A 22,056-nucleotide genomic window follows, 5' to 3' on the forward strand; every position below is an offset into this window, starting at 1 on the left:
TATGAGACACTATTTTTAAGGGAAACAGGAAAATAATGTAACATTAGACATTGAGCACCCCCATGGTTTGAATGGAATGATCCACGTTTCATATGCAAATATTCAACTATGAGATTGGCAGTCGTCTAAGGCTCGTTAGAACGAATCGTCCAATATTCCACTATTTGGGGTCACCCCTAATGTAAAGTGTTATACTCTATCAAATCTCGACCCAGCTATCTATGAGGAACGAGATACTCTTTAGAGTCAAAGTATTTATTGTAACAGCACAGAGGCAGCAGATTGTTCCTTCATAACACTTTTTTGTTTGGTGCAAAAAACATCTGAAAGTTTGTGACATGAGGACACTCAACAATCGCTCAAGACATGTTAACATGTGTAAATATGCAAAATGTTAAACACTATTTTCTACCCTCTATAGTTGTGATTTAAATGTATTACACCTTTAGATCTACCGCTACACAAGGAAGTGAGACGTAGACATCGGTGTTATCATTTCAATGTTTCTTAATTAAGGTCATGTCCATTTTGTAAAGTACTAGTAATAACTGATAGCTCTCAATGACAGTGTTATAAGGAGGACATGTTACTACTTGAATGCAATTTAGCTTAGCTGGTAGATTAAAGTGACTGTGTGTGACATAAGGTACTGTAGGCTTTCAAGTCAGTACATGCAAACAAGTTTTATAGCAGTGAGCTGCTGTGTTTCTGATCTGTTTCTGATGGTCCATGCAGTATAAACATCTGTTGAGATACAGAGAGTGTACAGAGCTTACTCAGTTCTTGACTGGTTGTCAATTTAACCCTTTGTATGCCGCTTATACACGTTTTGAGTTTTATTTTTAATAAAATAAATTTAAAAATGACTTCTCTTAATGATCCTTTAAGCTCTATTTATTCTGTTAATGATCAACACCAATAGGCTGTTTTTTGGCACATGTAAAATTTGGACTTGGACACATTAAACAGACATTAAATGAACAGTGTTTACAATGATCATAAACTCCATGTAGGTTTTATAGAACAGCGAGCAGATTTGTCATTCAATGATCAGAGGAAAAGAAAGACGCTTGTGCAGATGGTTGAAGAAGGTACGAAAGTGTTCGATTTCTAAGGATCAGCTCGACATTCTGTTTAAGTTGTGCTTCACCCTACACAGTTTATGCCCCCACAACGTTTGAAGCATATCGTTGCTGTCAGACAGAAACCTGGTATTTCTATTTTTGCATTGGTCAATGCTACTCATCTACCTTTCTGTTATTCCTGTGATTCCTCTGAGCTGCCGTAGACGTCCTCCTGCTGTGGACGATCTGGACTCCAGCTGATACGGACGTGCTGGACTCCAGCGGCAACAGCTTCTACTACTCGTCTCATCACTATCACTTCTCTCTCTTACTCCCCTCTATCCCTCTTTCCAGACCCAACTCAGTCTCAGCAGATGTGTGTCTAACATGAGTCTGGTTCTGCTCGAGGTTTCTGCCTGTTAAAGGAAGTTTGTCCTCTCCACTGTAACTAGCTAAATACTGTGAGGTGCAATGCTCATGATGGATTAAGGTGGGGTCAGACTGAGTCTTATCCTGTCTTGGTGTTGGGTCTCTGTTCATAATTTGACATAGAGTGGTCTAGACCTGCTCTGTTTGTAAAAGCGTCTTGAGATAATGTTTGTTGTGATTTGGCGCTATACAAATAAAGATTGATTGATTGTTAGGCTATCTACAATTTTAATGAAGACATATATTTGAATAAGCTTGTTTGATTCTCATGCAGTGTTTAGTTATGTGAAAGACACTTCCTGCAAAGTAGGGGTATTGGATATACAGGGTTTTAGCCTGACAGTGACGGTATGCCTAATTCAATTCTTTTGATGCATCATCTAAGCTGTTTGGAAACCCTGTCATGAAGATACTTTTTATCAGATGCTCAGTGTATTAATACATTTCATATTACTACACTACAGTTTACACAACATGCACCTTATCTTATCTTACTCACACTCTATAATTATGAACTTGAGAATATTGGCTCATTTAGAATCACTGTGCATCGCCATTTGTAATTATTAACTGAGTCCAATAAAAAGGGAAATGAAAGCAGTGAGTAGAGAAGACTGAGGCTGGTCTAAATAATAAAGAGCCTGCAACTATGGTAACCTGACCTACAGTCTGTGATCTCTGGTGTCAGATAACAGGGTCTGGACTGATGCTGCCTCCTCAGGAAAAACAAGCGATAACACGCCTCTCTTTGGGTGAAGCTTAGACTGAAAACACACAGAAAACACAGTTTAGTGCATTTAAAATGGAATAGGTGTCTTGTGAGGGTAATTTAAACATATACGTTGACATTCTTTAAATGCATGATGCATATTTGGTGTTCGAAAAAAACAGTTTTAAAGGTTTAAGGCAGAAAAATCTGCAGAAAGGTGCTTTGTATTTATGCAGTGGCCTGCTTTGACTTGAGGTCAGTATACAGGTCAGGTTTTGATAAAAGCAAAGGTGATGCAGTGTATTCAAAGAAGCAGATACTCCGTTTTCTATGTCATATTCATTCTCAAAAAGCAATAGAATTCAAAATGTTTCCTCAGAATACAACTGATATTTTTAAGACATGGGTTAGAGAAAGAATGGGTGAAGTTACACATGTAATACAGATTTATACTTTCTTTGATTTATTGAAACTCTGTTCAGTTGTTTTTACACAAAAAGTGTTAAGCAGTTTCATCTGAGTAAATAACATGTTGCTGTAGCACACTGTTAACAACCTGGCTGGTGGTTTATCCTAATACAAACCTTATGAAACCCTGACATCACCAGAAGAAACTCTATGTGAGCATAAAACTGACATCATTAGTTACAGTAAACCATTTTTTGTGCATTCAATAGATCATCCACCACATGGTACATCTTGTCTAAGTTTTGGGAACATGTTTGTTACATTTAAACCTCCAATTACGTTGGATACATGCTCTCTATGGAGGCAACTGCTAATTAAACTCAGGAGTTGTTTTTGAATCATGCTCATTCAATTATTGCAAGATGTTGTGTGTTCACAGTCTCTGCAGGATTTGATCTTTATTGAGATGTTTTTTTTGTAGCCCAGCGTCACAATACTTACAACAAACAGCTCTGTGGGCTAATTCCTGTGCTCCTTCAGTAACTAGAATAAGTCAGTACGCCTACTTATTTAGAGTAGCATGCCTGCAACCCCCTTTAAAGCTACTATTTAAAATGTTTAAGCTCTTATTCTGGCGCTGTCAGGTGGTAGGAAGCAAAACTGCAGTACTGTCAGGCTACCTAAAAGACACTTAGGAACTGGTTGAAACCAAAGACTGTATGATTAATGGACGTAGTATCCGTGACGTCACCCATCTGTTTCTGAAGCTCTGTTTTGAAGCCGATCGTCCACGAGAGCCATATTGGAAATGCTGAACTCAACCTAACTTCTGTCAAGCTAGTGTGAGGTAAAGAGGCGGGCTTTAAGCCTCCTAGCCAACAGCTACAGTGTTCCCGCCTGTCAATCAAGTCAGCTGTGCGCCAGCTTCACCCCTCTGTACAGTGTGTGCCGACTGAGAAATGAGCTATTCAGAATTCACTACTTTTTTGTACCAGGCTGTAAACATGTTTATTTCTGCTGTAAAGATCGGCTTTTTTCAATTGGTGTGTATGTGGTGTCCAGTACTTCTGGAGGCAGCCTCAAGCGGACACTTGAAAAACTGCAGTTTTTAACACTTCCGCATTGGCTTCAATTCTCGCGGCCAGAGGTTGCGCTTGGGTGAAACACATAGCCACATTTTTTCTCAAAGATCGTCTGACCTTGTGTTTTTTACTACATTGTGAGTGAAATGCATTTTGTTACTTGGAAAAGCTACAGGTGAGTGGGTTTAAATGTTTAGAGCAGGGTTCAGAGCTCTTATGTCTGGAGGCATCTATCATGTCCAAGTGTCTCTGACCTCAGCACCATCTCTGACCCCCTCAGTTTGAGGAAAAGCAGAAACGCTGGTTAGGACCTCAGATGTCAATCAAAGAGTTAACCCAAAAGTTACCTTAAGAAAAACAACTGCAGTGCTGCAGCTCTGAACATACAATCAGACAGAATAACCAGAACATATAATTGTTTCATTTTCAGTAAGGCAACCAAAACAAACCCGATACCAGTGGAAGGTATGAGAAGTAGGCTATTTTTCAAGCTGTAACGAGCCACACTGCAAAAGTGATTCAACAGTGTGCCCACTTTGTCTGTTCCATATGAAAAATACTTGCATGCTATTATATCCCATTAAATCAATACTGAACAGGTCATTCAAGTAAAAAACAGACACATACTGAGATAAAAATCATTAAGTTCTGTCTGACAAACGTTAAGAGATTCAGTTGAAGTGATTTTGGAGCGTCATCACTCTGTTAAGAACCAGGTACCCAGATGACGGGTTTTCATGAAGTGTTCAGGCAGTAAAGGCATGGAGAGATAAGGGAACCCTATATATGGGATTCAAGATGCAGTCTTGTCTTACTGAGAGCAGCTGTTTTTGATATCAGGGCAAATCCTGCTGAGTTTCAAGATATCTTGAGCGTCAGCAAAATCCCCATTACTGGTACATTCATCAGAGCTGTCCAGATAATCCAAGAAGATGTCATTCCAAGTCAAGTGGTCTCTATATTTCAAGAGTGGTATTTTTCTTTGTACACTTGTCCCAGGACCAGGATCCATCAGATGAAGTGGTTCTCCCTCTTCAAGGACAGGGCGTGTTCTACTAGAGAATACAGTCATCAATCCTGATCCCTGCTCCATCTTAAATCATCTCCTCTGTTCCCTCAAGGTTTTGTAGTCTGACTTTTCTGTTTTCCCTCTCTCTCTCTCTCTCTCTTTCTCTCAGTACTGGTCATCATCATACCTCTGAAGTGTATCCTCCAGCTTGGCGGTGATTTTCTGGAAGAAGCTGATCTGCTGACGGAGGTGGTGCTGCATTTGCAAGCGGAAGTCCCGTACACGTGTGCGGTGGAAGTGTTGGATTTCTGCCAGTGTGGCGCAGGAAATGATGTTGCAGCGGTTGTGGAGCTCACCTTCCTGCTTTGGACAGTCCTTCACCTTTGTCAGTGCACCTGCAAAAGAGAGGGAGGAGACTTATAGAAATGTTGCAATGGAATACAAATATAGAGCCAGGATCTGTATGAGTAGGAATACAAAATCACAGGCAAATGTAGCCTCATCTCAACAGTACCAGCTCAAACAAGTTGTCCATACAGATATAATCTTGCACAGATTAGTAATCAGAATTGATGCATGGTACCATCTTTGCTTTGATTAAAGCAGACATCTGTTGCAATGTTTTGACATATGACTGATATTTGGTTTGGTAAAAAAACATTTGTATCACAACAACCGTTAACGCCCGTCCCCTACATCTAACTGGCTCACTTTGACACAGCACTCTGTCAGTATATGGTCTGCTTGTGACTGAGTGGTGTGGACAGAAGATCGTCCCTTAATTTTGTTGTGTATTATAACCAGCTCATATCGTTCATGTACAAGAGCCGACTTTTACAGCTGAGTCATTTGCTCCTGACACATTACTTGCACAGATATAGGAAATTCATTTTTTCTACCTCTCTCTTGTCCTTCTAATAATTATGAATCTACTGCCAAGAGACAGTTAGCTTAATTTAGCCAAAACATGCATCACCTTATTGTACTGACATTTAAGTTTTTTGGGACTTATTCTCAAAATTTGTTGGGGCTATTTTGATTTGTTGGCATATGAGGTGCTTCTCTGCAGGTGTTTGATTTTTTATTGTAACCTCTGAATAGAGGTAGTCCATTAGTCTTTAAGCTGTGCTTGATAGCTTTACGCCAAACTGAAGTAGCTTTAAGCTAAACTTAGCCATGAATCTTTGTTTGGTCTCATGGCTCACTTTGACACAGCACTCTGTCAGAACATGGTGTGCTTGTGGCTGAGCGGTGTGGACAGAAGATCGTCCCTTCATTTTGTTGTGTATGAAATAACATGAACAGGCTCATATCTTTCATGTAGAAGAGGAGACTTTTAGAGCCCAGTCGTTTGCGACCAACACATCACTTGCACAGATAGACCAAAAGGAAAGGATTTTTGCTACCTCTATCTTGTCCATCTGATAATTAAGAATCTACTTCCAAGCAAAAGTTAGCTTAATTTAGCCAAAATATGCACCATCTTCTTTTATGAATATTTACGTTTTTTGGGACTTATTATCAAAATGTGTTGCAGCTATTTTTATTGGTGAGTTAACAAGGTGCTTCTATGGAGGTGTCTAAATTTTTTGCAACATCTGGATAGAGGTAGTCCATTAGTCTTTAAGCTGTGCTTGATAGCTTTACGCCAAACTGAAGTAGCTTTAAGCTAAACTTAGCCATGAATCTTTGTTTGGTCTCATGGTTCACTTTGACACAGCACTCTGTCAGAATATGGTGTGCTTGTGGCTGAGCGGTGTGGACAGAAGATCGTCCCTTCATTTTGTTGTGTATGAAATAACATGAACAGGCTCATATCTTTCATGTAGAAGAGGAGACTTTTAGAGCTGAGTCGTTTGCGACCAACACATCTCTAGCACAGATAGACCAAAAGGAAAGGATTTTTGCTACCTCTATCTTGTCCATCTGATAATTAAGAATCTATTTCCAAGCGAGAGTTAGCTTAATTTAGCCAAAATATGCACCATCTTCTTTTTATAATATTTACATTTTTTGGGACTTATTATCAAAATGTGTTGCAGCTATTTTTATTGGTGAGTTAACAAGGTGATTCTATGGAGGTGTCTAAATTTTTTGCAACCTCTGGATAGAGGTAGTCCATTAGTCTTTAAGCTGTGCTTGCTAGCTTTACGCCAAACTGAAGTAGCTTTAAGCTCAATTTAGCCATGAATCTTTGTTTGGCCTCATGGTTCACTTTGACACAGCACTCTGTCAGAACATGGTGTGCTTGTGGCCGAGCAGTGTGGACAGAAGATCGTCCCTTCATTTTGTTGTGTATGAAATAACATGAACAGGCTCACATCTTTCATGTAGAAGAGGCAACTTTTAGAGCCCAGTCGTTTGCGACCAACACATCTCTAGCACAGATAGACCAAAAGGAAAGGATTTTTGCTACCTCTATCTTGTCCATCTGATAATTAAGAATCTATTTCCAAGCAAAAGTTAGCTTAATTTAGCCAAAATATGCACCATCTTCTTTTAATAATATTTAGGTTTTTTGGGACTTATTATCAAAATGTGTTGCAGCTATTTTTATTGGTGAGTTAACAAGGTGCTTCTATGGAGGTGTCTACATTTTTTGCAACCTCTGGATAGAGGTAGTCCATTAGTCTTTAAGCTGTGCTTGCTAGCTTTACGCCAAACTGAAGTAGCTTTAAGCTAAACTTAGCCGTGAATCTTTGTTTGGTCTCATGGCTCACTTTGACACAGCACTCTGTCAGAACATGGTGTGCTTGTGGCCGAGCAGTGTGGACAGAAGATCGTCCCTTCATTTTGTTGTGTATGAAATAACATGAACAGGCTCACATCTTTCATGTAGAAGAGGAGACTTTTAGAGCCCAGTCGTTTGCGACCAACACATCTCTAGCACAGATAGACCAAAAGGAAAGGATTTTTGCTACCTCTATCTTGTCCATTTGATAATTAAGAATCTATTTCCAAGCGAGAGTTAGCTTAATTTAGCCAAAATATGCACCATCTTCTTTTATGAATATTTAGTTTTTTGGGACTTATTATCAAAATGTGTTGCAGCTATTTTTATTGGTGAGTTAACAAGGTGCTTCTATGGAGGTGTCTACATTTTTTGCAACCTCTGGATAGAGGTAGTCCATTAGTCTTTAAGCTGTGATTGATAGCTTTACGCCAAACTGAAGTAGCTTTAAGCTAAACTTAGCCATGAATCTTTGTTTGGTCTCATGGTTCACTTTGACACAGCACTCTGTCAGAACATGGTGTGCTTATGACCAAGCGGTGTGGACAGAAGATCGTCCCTTCATTTTGTTGTGTATGAAATAACATGAACAGGCTCATATCTTTCATGTACAAGAGGCAACTTCTAGAGCTGAGTCATTTGCAACCAACACATCACTTGCACAGATAGACCAAAAGGAAAGGAATATTTCTACCTCTCTCTTGTCCATCTGATAATTAAGAATCTATTTCCAAGCGAGAGTTAGCTTAATTTAGCCAAAATATGCACCATCTTCTTTTATGAATATTTATGTTTTTTGGGACTATCAAAATGTGTTGCAGCTATTTTTATTGGTGCGCTTACGAGGTGCTTCTCTGCAGATGTTTGGATTTATTTGTAACCTCTGGGTAGAGGTAGTCCATCTGTCTTTAAGCTGTGCTTGCTAGCTTTAAGCCAAACTGAAGTAGCTTCAAGCTAGGGATGACCACAATTAATCGATTATCGATTAATTGTTAAGAAATTACTCGAAACACACATTTTTGTTATCAATTTTCCGTCACGTGGAACAAACCTCATGTGGTCTCATATTACACTCATCTATCAGGGAGGTGTTTTAAGTTTAAAGCATGTTTGGATGTGAATCAGCTGTTAAAGGTGTTGCGCACAGCGGAGACGCTCAGCTGGCGGCTGCGGCTGTGCGTCAGGTCTCCACGTGCGCTTTTTTAAAGAGGATCAATACAAAACTGCTGCCAACAACGACACAGACACAAAGGTTGACAGCTTTAAACAGGATATTTCCCACCTTTGGATACGAAGGCAACAGACAGGTGGGAAATTCAGGTACGCTACGTTTACAGAGCAGCAACATCAGAGCCGTCTGGGCTTTTCTCCAGCTGGACTGATAGTGACCCGGTTGCGCTCCCGGCTGACACCTGACCGAATACACATGTTTATTTTTCTCAATAAGAACGAGTAGACAGAAAACTGGACACTGTGAGTCTGAAGTACTTTTCTGTTATTATTATGAGCCTTCACTTTATAAGATTATGTCCGCGGAGAATATTTTAATGAGCCTGATCGTTGATATTCTGCGTGTCAAACGTGTGCCCGTATTCAATCCCGTCAGTGATATGCATTTTGTTGCTGTAGAAAATATAATTTAGGGGGAAAACAACCTATTTGGCATTGTTTTTGACGTAAGAATAATAATGTTTTTTTTTTTATCAATTAATCGATAATTGATCGTTAACATTTCCAAAAATCGATCACGGAAAATAATTAAAATGTACATCCCTACTTCAAGCTAAACTTAGCCATGAATCTTTTTTGGCCTTATGGGTCACCTTGACACAGCACTCTGTCAGAACATGGTGTGCTTGTGGCCGAGCCGTAGATGGTTTCTCTATTCTGTTGTATATTAAATAATGAGAGCTCAAATCGTTCATGTAACTTAAAGAGACGACTTTTAGAGACGAGTTGATCGAGGCTGACCCATCACTAGCACAGACAGTCCTATACTCCTATCCATCATCTACATACAGAGTATCCTGGAGGCTTAAATGAGGAGTTGTTTTTCTCCTGTTTCCTGTAATATTTGTATTTTTGTATTGGTGATCCATTTCCAGTGACACAGTGGAGTGGATGTCACAGTGTTTTTGTGTTTTTTTTGTGGGTTGTTCTGTGGTTCTTGTGTCTACTTTACTTTGTACCATTTTGTATGATTATGTAACATTCTTTTTTTTTTTTTATCACCTGGCAACAATTTCTGATAAATTGGGTACACCTACTTAGTTGGTGAGAAGCTGATGAAAGACCCTATTTTTCAATGACATTGCCCACTTTTGGTCAGCACATTATTTTTTTAGTAGCTTTGAGTGAGGACGGCAATTCTCTTTCTTATCTTATTGTACTGACATGTAGGTTTTTGGGACTTACTACTTTTTCACTGGTAGGCTTTGGAGGTGCTTCTATGCAGGTGTTTTAATCTGTCTTTAAACTGAGCTTGCTAGCTTTAGGCTGAATTAAAGTAGTTTTCAGCTAAACTTAGCTGTCAAAAAACAGATTAAAGTGTATAGCAGAAAAATGTAATATTATTACCACAAGCAAAGAAGATTAGATGCTATGTATTATATTACTGTAGTGATGTTTGTGAAACAGCAGGGATACAGCTAATTTTCAAGAGATTGTAGGTGGAAAAAACCAATGACTTTTAACTGGTTGAGCTACTTGGACTTGTTTCATGCCATCAAATCATTGTGGAACATTGTCAAAGTCATAAACTTCATGACATTAATGACATAAAAGGTTCACATGAGAACTGAGGGCTACATCAAAGAAACTCATGAAACGAACAAGACAGGAAAATATGTCCCAGTTGAACCCTCCATTACACCGAGTTAAAGAACAAAACTGTCCTTGTGGTGACACTCTAAGAGACAGTACCCCACAGTGTTAAAATCAAGATAAAGAGCAAGAGAGGAAGGGAAGTCCATTCTTCAAGCTGACCATGACATTTCTTCTTCTAGAGAAATGAGCTGCTCATTGCACACGTTTTTCCAGGCTTTCTTATACTTAATGCCCAGTAGTGACTCACAGTGACTAGTTTGTGGTGACTAAGCTTTTAAGGGGGAAGTAGTACCATCTGGACTGACATGACCCACAAAACTTGATTGAGAGAAGCTCAAAGTAAGACACAGGGAAACTTTTAAATAGCAAGTTAGCTAGTATAATTAAACTAACACTTCTTCTCTGCTTGTTAGTCTCTCTTTTCTAGGTATTCCTTTTTTCTCACACACACTTAGAAAACACACTGTTCCCCCCAATAGCAAGCTAACTATCTGAAACCGGACTTTGCTCTCCTTGCTGCCAAGGCGATTATGAAGCTGTAATCTGAACTCTTGTACTGTTGGCTGGTGGGAAACCTATTCAGCTCCTTAGCTATCTGCACTGCCTCACACTCACACACACATACACATATACACACCCCTCCCCTCTTCTTCATCGTCCTCCTTCTCTTTGACTCGTTGTAGCCTATTACCAGGAGGAAGAAGGAAAAGAGGGAGAAGAAAAGAGGGGAGGGGAGACTAATCCGGAGACTGCTCCATTTTGCATTCCTACAGTCCCAGGGCAACACAGGACAAGAGGCCCAGGAATCTCCTCATTCAAATCAGATGTAGCCTTTGGACCTCACAGACAGAACCCATGAAGTCAGAGAATACTGTAGAGGGACATGTAGGTCAACAGATCTGTCCACCTAAGCATCCCAGCAGCTGTTTTTCTTACTAATCTGTTCTGCAATGTCGCAGTGGTTTTACAATTTGATGGTTATTTGGTAGTTATTTGAGAAATGCTAAGTGCTACATGACGTAGATCTGTGGAATGCAGACCTTGAGAAAGAGGAACAGAAGCTGAGGAAGCCAACTTAATGTAGTGCCATACTAAGATGGAAAAAAAGGCCTTCAGTGAAGCAAAGTCCACATGTTGTGCCACTCTTTTAAACTCCCCTCTCTTAATTAAGGTCTTGTTCTAAACTCACAGTCCATGGAAACTCTGACTCAGCAGCAATCTCAGGTTAGAAGTTGTTATTTCACAACTCTGACAATAGTGCAGACTTTGCATTGTGGTGATGTGCTCATGTATGTTACTCAGGAGAAGTAACAACGCCACTTCCTATGACAGCAGTGATAGTTTACTCAGAGTCTGGGCTTATATCTTTCAGCTGGGACTGATTATAGAGTCCATCACATGCTGGTTCATTTCATGAACTCTGAGTCAGTGACTCACTTCGTATAACTCAACTTGTTTGTCGCGGAGTTTTCAACTCTAGGGAAAATTTGGTGTGTGGATAAGATGTTTTTCTTAAATATGCAGACTGTCACTTTGAAAAAAAATAAAATAAAAATGTAATTTGTTTGCTCTATAAGGATTGTAACTATGGTTTAAAGAAGTCAATACATCTTTGGTTGTATAGCGCCAAATCACAACAAACGTTATCTCAAGATGCTTTTTCAAACATAGATCCTCTAGACCAGGGGTGTCCAAACTTTTTTCAAAGAGGGCCACATATGATGTTGTCAGAATACCTCAGGGCCAGTGGCTCCTACTGAGACTTAGGAATCCCAAAAGTTATATATGAAATATTCATTTAATAACAATCATTTTAAATTTTGTCTCAATAAATCAGTAACTAGGTAGTCCTCAGTTCTCCACAAGCCATGTACACATGGGCAAACGTTATCTTCTTCTGGAGGAAAATGTTTCTCATTAGGGTCCGGCAATGTGGGAAAAATATTGTATCATTATTTTCCTGTGGCAGGATCATGATCTAGATTTCATCACACTTCTTTTTTATGTGGTTTTTTAGACCTTTCTGACAAGCAGGCAACATTTTAAGAACAAAATAATTATTTTCCTGAGTTCTGAACATTTTTGATACACCAAATTTTGCCTTTTCTGCACAATTTCATAATTTGATCTTGTCTTGTGTCCTCTTTTATGTCTTCTGAAGTTTTAGTGTTCATCAAGAACATTTTCACATCATGATAAAAAACATGAATTTGAAAACTTGTCAGCTTTAAGAGTCCTTGTGTTTCTTCTTTATTGCTGTCTTGCAGAATTCCCAGAGCTTTGGCTTTAGACAGGTAGTCCCTATGAAGATTTTTGAGACGTTTCTGGATTGACTTTAGTTTTGTTTGTAGAAAGAAACTGTGATTAGTTTCTTTGCTATAAATAACACAATTTAAGATGGAAGCTTGGGGCCATAAATAAATGGACCTGGGGCCGCAATTGGCCCCCGGGCCGTATTTTGGACACCTCTGCTCTAGACCGTACTCTATAATTATGAACAAAGACCAGACATCAAGACAGGATAAGATCCAGTCCCCTCTAGCTGACAGGACTTGATCTTATCTCATTTTAATCCACCATGAGCATTGCACCTCACAGTATTTAGCTAGTTACAGTGGAAAGGAAAAACTTCCTTTAACAGGCACTATGAGGAGTTTTTAACCAGCTGAGAAACAGACTTAAACCAACACTGATGCCTCTTTATGATCTTCAAAAGCAAACAAGACCATGAACAACAACACTGATACCTTCTCTGTTGTCATTTTTAATGCTACAAACCACTCAGAGGGGGTAGGTGTCAGACCACATGATTGACATTTGGCTTTAGAAACATCCTTTTTCGTCTGTTTTCATGGCACATAACCACATTGAGTGATAAATCTGTCTGTTAAAAGACAGCAGGGTGAGGTTTTTGTTGAAAACACTACTTTTGCACGTACAGAACAAGAGATAAGAGGTATCATTTTGTCCAAAATGGGGCACCAAAATTGATATAAATCAAAAGGTCTTCACAGCAGCTTTAACAGGCAGAAACCTCGAGCAGGACCAGACTCATGTTAGACAGCCATCTGCCTCGACTGAGTTGGGGTTGGAAAGAGGGATAGAGGAGAATAAGAGAGAGAGAGAGAGCGCAATGGTAGTGATAAGATGCCGTCATAGTCAAAGCCAACGATGCTTTGCTCAAGGATGTAAGTCGTTAACAAGTAGTATGTGTCAATTTATGTTTATGTCCACGGTTTTCAATTATTCAGTATCTGAGAAGACAATGGACGTTGAAAGTCTAGGACGATATAGCGCCATTTTCAAGTAAAAAAAAACCACTGTAAAAGCCATTACCATCAGTCCACAGCTAATTTTAGCATAAAGCCACTTCCTTGCTCACATTACCATTGATTTTGAATTAATGCCTTTATCATTGATTGTTCAGCACTATCACCAGCTTATGGTAGCTAGTGGCTGAATGCTGACAATAGCAGTATTTCAAAGGTAGCTCATCTGGATTATCAAATATGTTGTTTTTCTCTACTAATAAGGTCATAGCAAAATAATGATGATCAGATCCCCTTCACTTATAGCACTACAGCACTACAACACTGTAACTACTACTCCAAGTTCCCACCTTGAAGATGACGTCAGGCTGCCAAACAAATACGGTGAATTTGGGGCTTAAGTCAAATTGTTTAGTGGTGATGACCTAGTTTGGTACTGGTACAGTTTTCATCTTGACTCACTTGTGGTTGAGTCAGTATGATCCATGAGGTCATGCTCCACAGTAACACTAAAATAAACATCACAAATTAAAGCTTTAACAGTTGGAACGACATCTTTTAGTGCAACAGGGGAGGGGACATGAGAAGCTCTTTCAGGGGTAGAAAACCAAGTGTTATGTGTCAGATAAAAGTAGGTGAATTTCAGTCAATCACACAGACTATTGGGATTCAGATGGTGTTTCCATTGTCCAAGCTGTGATTGTATCTAGAGAACAGAGCTCAGTGAACTATAGAAACAGTGCCTCTTAGTTTGGCAGACGTCAGGACTTTGCGTGCCAGCAGCAACTCCCTCCTCCCAACCTGCGGGGAACTAACAAGCTAACTCCTCTGCGAGTCCTTTGTACATGCCTGTGTGAGTGTGTGTTTGTGTTTTCCAGCGAGCGAGCACAGGCTCTAACAGTACCTCCAATGATACAATGGACTGGCCATGGGTCTCAGTTTTCAACCCAGATTGACACTGCACTTCAGTAAATGAAAACAGATGTTGAAAAAGTCAGAATCTGGATCTCTGTAACTGTCTGCCTTTATACCGAGCTGGCTGATGGGGCACGGAGGCTGGAAGCTGATTTGGAAAGATGATTGATTATTTCAATTACAAGTACAAGTAAATAAAACCTTTTTGTTGCAGAGGAAGAAGTAACACAGCCTGCAGCATGGAAACTGAGAGTAAGAGGCCTTTGTGTGGTTGTGACTCCTCAGTGGACTCAACCCTCCACCCTGCAGAAGCATCCATGAGCAAGAGTGCTAACCCCTTACACACGCCCTAACAGCTCTCCTTAAAGCTAGCATCTGACCTTTGACCAACCTGTGAGAAGAAGAATGATGGCTTTGGTTTCATTTATTGCAGACATGTTGAATGTTGAATGCATCTTTTTGGTAGAACCGCAAGCTCTCTCACATTCTTCTGTCATTGAATCACAGCTTTACGCTTTTTTTCCAGGCTATACCCAGACAATTTACAATGAGGGAGTACGTTTAATATACCTCGGCTCATTTCTGGGCAAGCTAGCTTTAAAAAAACCTAACACCTTCAGTAAAAGACAGTATTTTAGACGATTGTTAAACTCTTAGTGCCTCCAATTTATTTGTAATATAATAACTGCTCATTGCAGAGCTCTTAAACTCGCTCAACATACCTCCGTAACCCATAAATCTCTTTTCATAGCACCCTTTGTTCTGCATTAACACCCCCCTTATTACGACTGAATGGAAACTTATGTGCACAATGAGTTTAGACACACTCTCTCACAAACACACACATCCTCTCCCACCTTTCTGCACATGGATGATGTCAGGAAAATTGGCCAGGTGTCCTTTGTAGATGTCCAGCAGGTCAGAAATAGGATCCAGGTCCTGGCGTGGCTGCTCAGCAAAATACTCTCCTATAGCCTCGTAGGCCTCGCCAGTGTCTGAGATAGCTTTGTTCAAGCCCACTGAGAAGGCCTGCTGGTCAAGCTCAAATGCCTGCGCCAGGATTTTAAAGGACTGTCCGACCTTCTGGTACTCCTTCTTGAACCCCACTGCTTGTTTGCGAGCGAATTCGTTGATGTTTGCATTCACGATGATGCAGTTCTCGTCCATTACCTTGGTGAAGGTCTTGAAGCCTTCAATCTTGCTCTCAACTTCATGGGGGTCAAGCAGGACAGAGGGTGTGCTGCAGAAAATAGAGAGAAAAAGTCTTTCACTACACACATTCAGGGTTTGTTATGACGTTTTTAAGTGAAGCATAACATCATCTTTATTCAACAAACATGTCAGAGCAACTTATTCCTCTGTTCTACTTATCTCATCTCAGACACACCCTATGATGAAAGATTTCAGTTACAGCACAGTGAAGCAGATAACAGTGTCTTGCTTAAGGGAAAATACACCGCTATAAAGTGGGCGGACAAAGCAACACCTAATAATATGTTGAAGCAAACACTACAAGTTTGATTTACACCTCTCTGACACACTATAAACAAAAATATAATCTTCTGAGCCACAGAGCAGTTTTGGATGGGATGAAATTACAACCCCAAGAGCTTCTTCTATTCCATGTATCCCTTGTTTATCAACATGGTGTGAAGTGCTGCTATTTGTGGTTCTGGTGTGCTGTCTTTCACTCAACATGTTAGAGCCTGTACTTCAACTACAGTGTATGTTTGACTTCACATTCCACAAGACTTTTTGCAGGTTAATCAGCAGGATCATGACATGTTCAGTGGTAGTTTATAAATGTAGAGATGGAGTGCAATTTTTTGAATCTGGAAGGCGAGGACCATGGGAGTCATATTAATCCACCATGAGCATTGCACATCGCAGTATTTAGCTAGTTACAGCGGCAAGGAAAAACTTCCTTTTAACAGGCAGAAACCTCGAGCAGAACCAGACTCATGTTAGACAGACATCTCCCTCTGCCCCTTTTTTAATCACCTCTGAAGACAGAAGGAGAACAGAACATACAGCAGGAGAAATGTCAGCCTGTCATGGTCAAGTGATGAAAGACATGCCTCTACTCCTGTGTTCAGAATCAGAATCAGAATCAGCTTTATTCGCCAAGTATGCTTGAACACACAAGGAATTTGACTTTAGTAAACTGTGCTCTCTTTGTACAAGGCATAAGAATAGGAATAAGAATAAGAACTACAATAAAAAATAAAATAAAAATATAATAACAATAACATCAGCTATAAATACAAAGAAACAACAAATAGGCTTGACTAATATGTACAGGCTAAAATAATATGATAAAGTGCAGTGGTGAGTTGCAGAGGTAGTTTTACATTATAAAATAGAAGTTAAATAATCCAAAAAATAGAAATATGGAATTCTGCTTGGACAATTGTTGCATTGTGTATCTACATGTATATTTACAGAGAGTGTTTATCTGACAGGTATGACACTGTTATGGTTTTACATAATGATGTCTCAGCAGTTTGACACAGTTTATCAATATGATAACCAGTGTTGTAAGTAATTCTCTACTATTTTGAGTAACTAGTTGCATAATTAATTACTCTTTAAACTAGCATTGTGGGAGTATAAAAAGGGGCCAGTAGTAAACAAACACAATGGCTAATAATGAGCATTCAGGCTTAAGCTTTGAGACCTGGAAATACAAACATTTCTCCCTCCTTGAGACAAAGGAAAAGAATAGAGTTGTGTCCCTTGTCCACCTCCAAGACGAGCAATTCCAACCTCACGAAGCACCTCACGAAACAACACCCCTCGACAAAGTTCGTTGCCGCCAGAGAGCCCGGTGCTGAACACACAGTCGACCCAGGTGAAGCTACCGTTAGCTCGGCAGAGCAGGGAGGACCCACTCCATCAAAACAGCCATGGCTGGATTTTAAAGGTGACATATCATGCAAAATTGACTTTTTAATGGTTCTCTACCTGAAATATGTTTCCCTGGCATGTCTACAAACCCCCCGAAAATGAAAAAAATCCATTCTGCCCCTGTTCTGATTTCTCCACCTTTCTGTAAATGTGTGTGAAACCAGCCGTTTCAGACTTCAGTGTTTTTGTTACGTAACAACAATATCCAGTCTGTCACGGAGTCAGAGCTCGGAGCTTGTTCAGCCCATAGACTGTATAAAATAATACTGAATCCCTCCCCCGTTTTTCATTACCTGCACAAATGTGTGCTAACAAGGAGCTTAGGAGGGAGGCATGCTAGTTGTAGGCTGTCTTAATAAACACAAAGGTCGGTTTTACTCCCCACGTCTGCAGATTTGAAGATCTAGTGGATGATTTTTATTTGTCATGGATAAGTGCTAGCGCTAATTAGCATAGCCACATAGCTATATGTTCATAGCTGTAGCTGTAGCTGTAGCTGTAGCTGTGTACCAAGACACACGTCGACATACTGACAAATAAAACAACAAGAAACACTGAATCTGTGACCAATCCTTCATAAAAGGTCCCGCTGCCTTTCTGGCAGAGGTCGGTTTTACTCCCCACGTCTGCAGATTTGAAGATCTAGTGGATGATTTTTATTTATCATGGATAAGTGCTAGCGCTAGTTAGCATAGCCACATAGCTACACGTTCGTAGCTGTGTACCAAGACACACGTCTACATACTGATAAATAAAACAACAAGAAACACTAAATCTATGACCAATGGTTCAGAAAGGTCCTGCTACAGGCGCCTCTACGTCATGATCAGATTCAGAGGGTTGAAGTAACGCGATCTCTGAGCAGCCGTGTATATTCAGCCAACATGTAAACATTAGATCAACATGCTGGACAGCCGAGACCACATCCACTTCCTGAGGGGGCGTGGTCAGAGGGAAAACAGAGTGTTCTGATGAGGAATGAAGAAGAGGGTTTTTCAGGCAGACCAAAATCTGATTTCAAAGTGTTTTTTTTGAGCATAAACTTTAAAGACATGTTTTGGGGACCTCTTAGACCAATATATATTGATGAAAAAAGCGTGATATGTCACCTTTAAGTCACTGCCAGCATCCCAGTATGTGAGTCAGGAAGGACTAAACAGACTTATTGTGAAGTATGTTCATTGTTTCACTGCTAATATAGCGAAGTTATTTCTATTTACTAAAAGAATGTAGTAATGCTTAAATTTAAGGTCTGTTGAGGCTATAATAAATATTTCAGAAATATCTAAAGTTTCAAACATTTCTTTTGTGTTTTATTGTTTCACTAAATACTTTTCATCATAGGTCTAATAGCTAAGATGTCATGAAATCTGAAAGTTGTTTCCTTCCACACTGCCAGTGCGACAAAATATGTACATTAATGAGAGGAATCAAGCGAAACGAAGTAGTGCTTAAGTTACTTTCTCAAGTAACTAATACTTGATAATACTCAGTTAATAATTCAGTTACTTTTGAAAGTAGTAACTAGAAATTGTAACTAATTACTATTTTTTAGTAACTTGCCCAACACTGGTGATAATCAGCTAAGAATCCAAAGACAGTCTGAAGTTGATAAAAGTACCAAGCACTAAAAACATGTCAGGAGAGTATTTAGCTAGTTACAGCGGCAAGGAAAAACTTCCTTTTAACAGGAAGTTGTGAAAAACTTCCTTTAACAGGCAGAAACCTCGAGCAGGACCAGACACATGTTAGACAGCCATCTGCCTCGACCGACCTGGTATCAGTACATTTTTTAAAATCACCTCTGAAGACAGGAGGAGAACAGAACATACAGCAGGAGAAATGGCAACCTGTCATGGTCAACTGATGAAGTGCAGACATTCCTCTACTCCTGTGTTTTACATTATGTCTCAGCAGTTTGGCATAGTGTCAATATGATGATCAACTAAGAATCCTGAGCTAGAACGGTCAGAAGTTGATAAAAAATATTAAGCATCAAAACATGTCAGGAGAGTATTTAGGTAGTTACAGCGGCAAGGAATAACTTCCTTTTAACAGGCAGAGACCTCGAGCAGAACCAGACTCATGTTAGACAGCCATCTGCCTCGACCGACCTGGTATCAGTACATTTTTTAAAATCACCTCTGAAGACAGGAGGAGAACAGAACATACAGCAGGAGAAACATGGGTTGGGAATGATCAGTGGAACATTGAAACCTCTTGCAGTACCAGAATGCATTTTCATACCTGATTGTAAGGAAGAAATTTGCCCCGACCAGCTCGTCCCTCTCCGCCTTCCTCTTGCCCAGTTTCCAGGCCTTCTCATCTGCCCCGCAGGTTAAGAAATGCTGGAAAACGTCACAATGAGCCAGCACCGGGTGGCTGATCATGTGGTTCATCCACCAGATCAGTCCCTTTCTCCGCTTCGAAATGAAGTCCTCCTCAAAGCGTCCGGTGGCCTGCTTCTCTGGCAGGTGAGGCACCGAGATGACTGGGAAACGCTCCACAAGGCGAGCGTACAGCCAGTCAAAATGTTTATACCTGCAGAAATGGAAATGAAATGCTGGTGAGCATGAGTTGGTTTGATGTGCCAGACACACTGACAGGGAAAACAATGTAAAAGGTGCAGAGAGAGAAGAAAGAGGAGATTCCTGAGGACTGCAGGGGGCAGGAGGCCAAAGTCGGCTCTGGTTTTGCCATTATGTGAGAAAAACTGTGGCCACCAGGAAAGCCACAGAACAGTTTATCTGAAGTGTACAGGGTCTGGGGGATAAAGTGAGGAAATAAACCCAAATTTGAAAAGCAAGAGAGGGAAGAAGAGGAGGAAAGAAGAAGAGGAGGAGGAGGAGGAGGTGGGGGGAGCCTCTACCTGCGGTTGACTTGTATATTGGTGTGTGTTGGGGTCAGGCCGTAGGACATGTAGCTCTTCATGCCTTTGAACTTGGTTTGCTTGGTTGGGTCGTCGATGGTGCAGTTGAATGGATACGGATCCTCCTGCCACTCCGGCCCATGTTTCCCCATCACCACACAGATCTTGTCCCCGTCCTTCACAAAAGCAGCAGCCTCCCCAAGCAGGAAAGCCTCCCCACCAGACTTGACAAAGGTAGAGAACCTGTTGAGGTTCCTCCCCACTGTACCAGAGCTCTTTGCATGATGCTGCTGGCTGCTCTCAAGCCGCCCAGGCAAGGAGGAGGTCACTGGGTACAAGGGGGGCGAGGTGCCAAAACCCTGAGGGGCAGCTGTGGCAGGTGAGCTGTCGTCCCAGTCGTCATCCCAGTCATCATCACTCCCATGACTGGTGTGGAAGCTGCCACCTCCACTGCCACCACTCCCAGCCCCAGGTCCTCTCTGAGAATGGGTGTCAGGGGAAGGGTAGGAGGTGTGGGTTGGCGTCTGGGCTTTGGATTTGGGAGAGGAGACGCCGTTGTTGTTGGTGTTGGAGGTAATGTGGTCCTTGACGATCTCCACATATGAGGCAGGGAAGAGTCCGATCTCCCCCCTGCTGTTCTCCCCCTCCAGCCAGCCCTCCAGCTCCTCCTCTGTGAACAGAGTCACCAGCTCGTTCTCCGCTATGGAGATCTCCCCTGGGTTTTCAGAGTTGAAGTCATACAGAACTTTAGCCTTTAAAGCCATGATCTCAGGACTAGTACCGCTCGGATCTTTAGTTTTACTGTGTCGGGACCCGTAGTTTTTAGGTGTTACCCCAACAACTTGTACGCCTCCACTGACTACACCATTAAAATCTTTGTGGAACTCAAATAAGATGTGGATCGAGCTGGTTAATTCCCACTTCTGTCAAAGCACCAGCCCGGTTTAGTACGGGAATCAACAAGAACAGAATCCCAGAGGCTTGGATCTCCTCTCATACACCCACCTCCTCTCTCCGCTCCTCGGTGCGGGTTCAGATATCATTTGTTTCCATGCAGAACTTAATCCAAGTCGGAAAATGCAGAGAAAGTCAATCCTTGGAGGAGGTTGTTTTTCAAGAAAAGATGTTGGAAGTGTTCAAAATTGATTCTGCTGTGTTGCTGCTTTCTTCATCCACAGAAGAGCCGGGGAAAGTCCTTTTTTTGCTCCCTCGTCTCCCCGAGATGCTTGTAAAGTTAAAGGCTCCAGTCTTAACACGTAGTAGACTGGCTGACTAACGGAGGGTGGAGCCAGGAGCAAGTTCAGTCAAGTCACCGAATTCATCCAGAAAAGCTAACCTCGTTTTTAAAACCTCCATTTTTGATTACTTTACCGGTGTGTAAGTATGTCGTCCTGTTTAGTAGGTAAACGTCATTAAGCATACTGAACTTTGAACATGAGTAGCAACCTAAGCTAGTTAAATATGACATATTGTTATGTTCTATATGTGCAGTGTGTGTCAATAGTTAAATAAGCTTCAGAAAAATATATGTTAAAAAGTCCTAAAGCTGACTTACCTTTTTAATCTAGCCTTTAATTTGGAGTCATTTATTTTTAGCCCTGGAATGCATTATTATTTTTATTATTTGAGTCATTATTATTTGAATCATTGCTTTAACATTTATTTATCTTATTTAATTATTTAGTTATCTATTTATTTCTTGTATTCGTCTGATCCTGTTAATGCTACCTTATTTGTAACTTTTCTTTCCACTATTTATTTTTTATTAATTTTACTGTATTGATTTTATTTTATATTTAAGTATTTTATTTATAATCATGACTTTTATAATTTTACCA

General features: G+C 40.5%; 1 protein-coding gene across 1 annotated transcript; it reads right to left on the reverse strand.

The window, feature by feature from the left end:
• Positions 1-239: 239 nt before the first annotated feature.
• LOC117831518 (sorting nexin-18-like) lies at positions 240-21,637 on the reverse strand. The gene is made up of 4 exons (XM_034710240.1): positions 20,219-21,637; positions 19,597-19,890; positions 15,300-15,682; positions 240-5,096 (listed from the first exon to the last, which is right to left on the reverse strand). Exons 1-4 carry the CDS (start codon positions 20,980-20,982, stop codon positions 4,867-4,869), a joined length of 1,671 nt encoding a protein of 556 aa, XP_034566131.1. The 5' UTR covers positions 20,983-21,637; the 3' UTR covers positions 240-4,866.
• Between the last annotated feature and the right edge of the window lie 419 nt (positions 21,638-22,056).

This window comes from Notolabrus celidotus, chromosome 19 (genome assembly GCF_009762535.1).
Source record: "Notolabrus celidotus isolate fNotCel1 chromosome 19, fNotCel1.pri, whole genome shotgun sequence".
In the NCBI taxonomy this organism is placed as follows: Eukaryota; Metazoa; Chordata; class Actinopteri; order Labriformes; family Labridae; genus Notolabrus; species Notolabrus celidotus.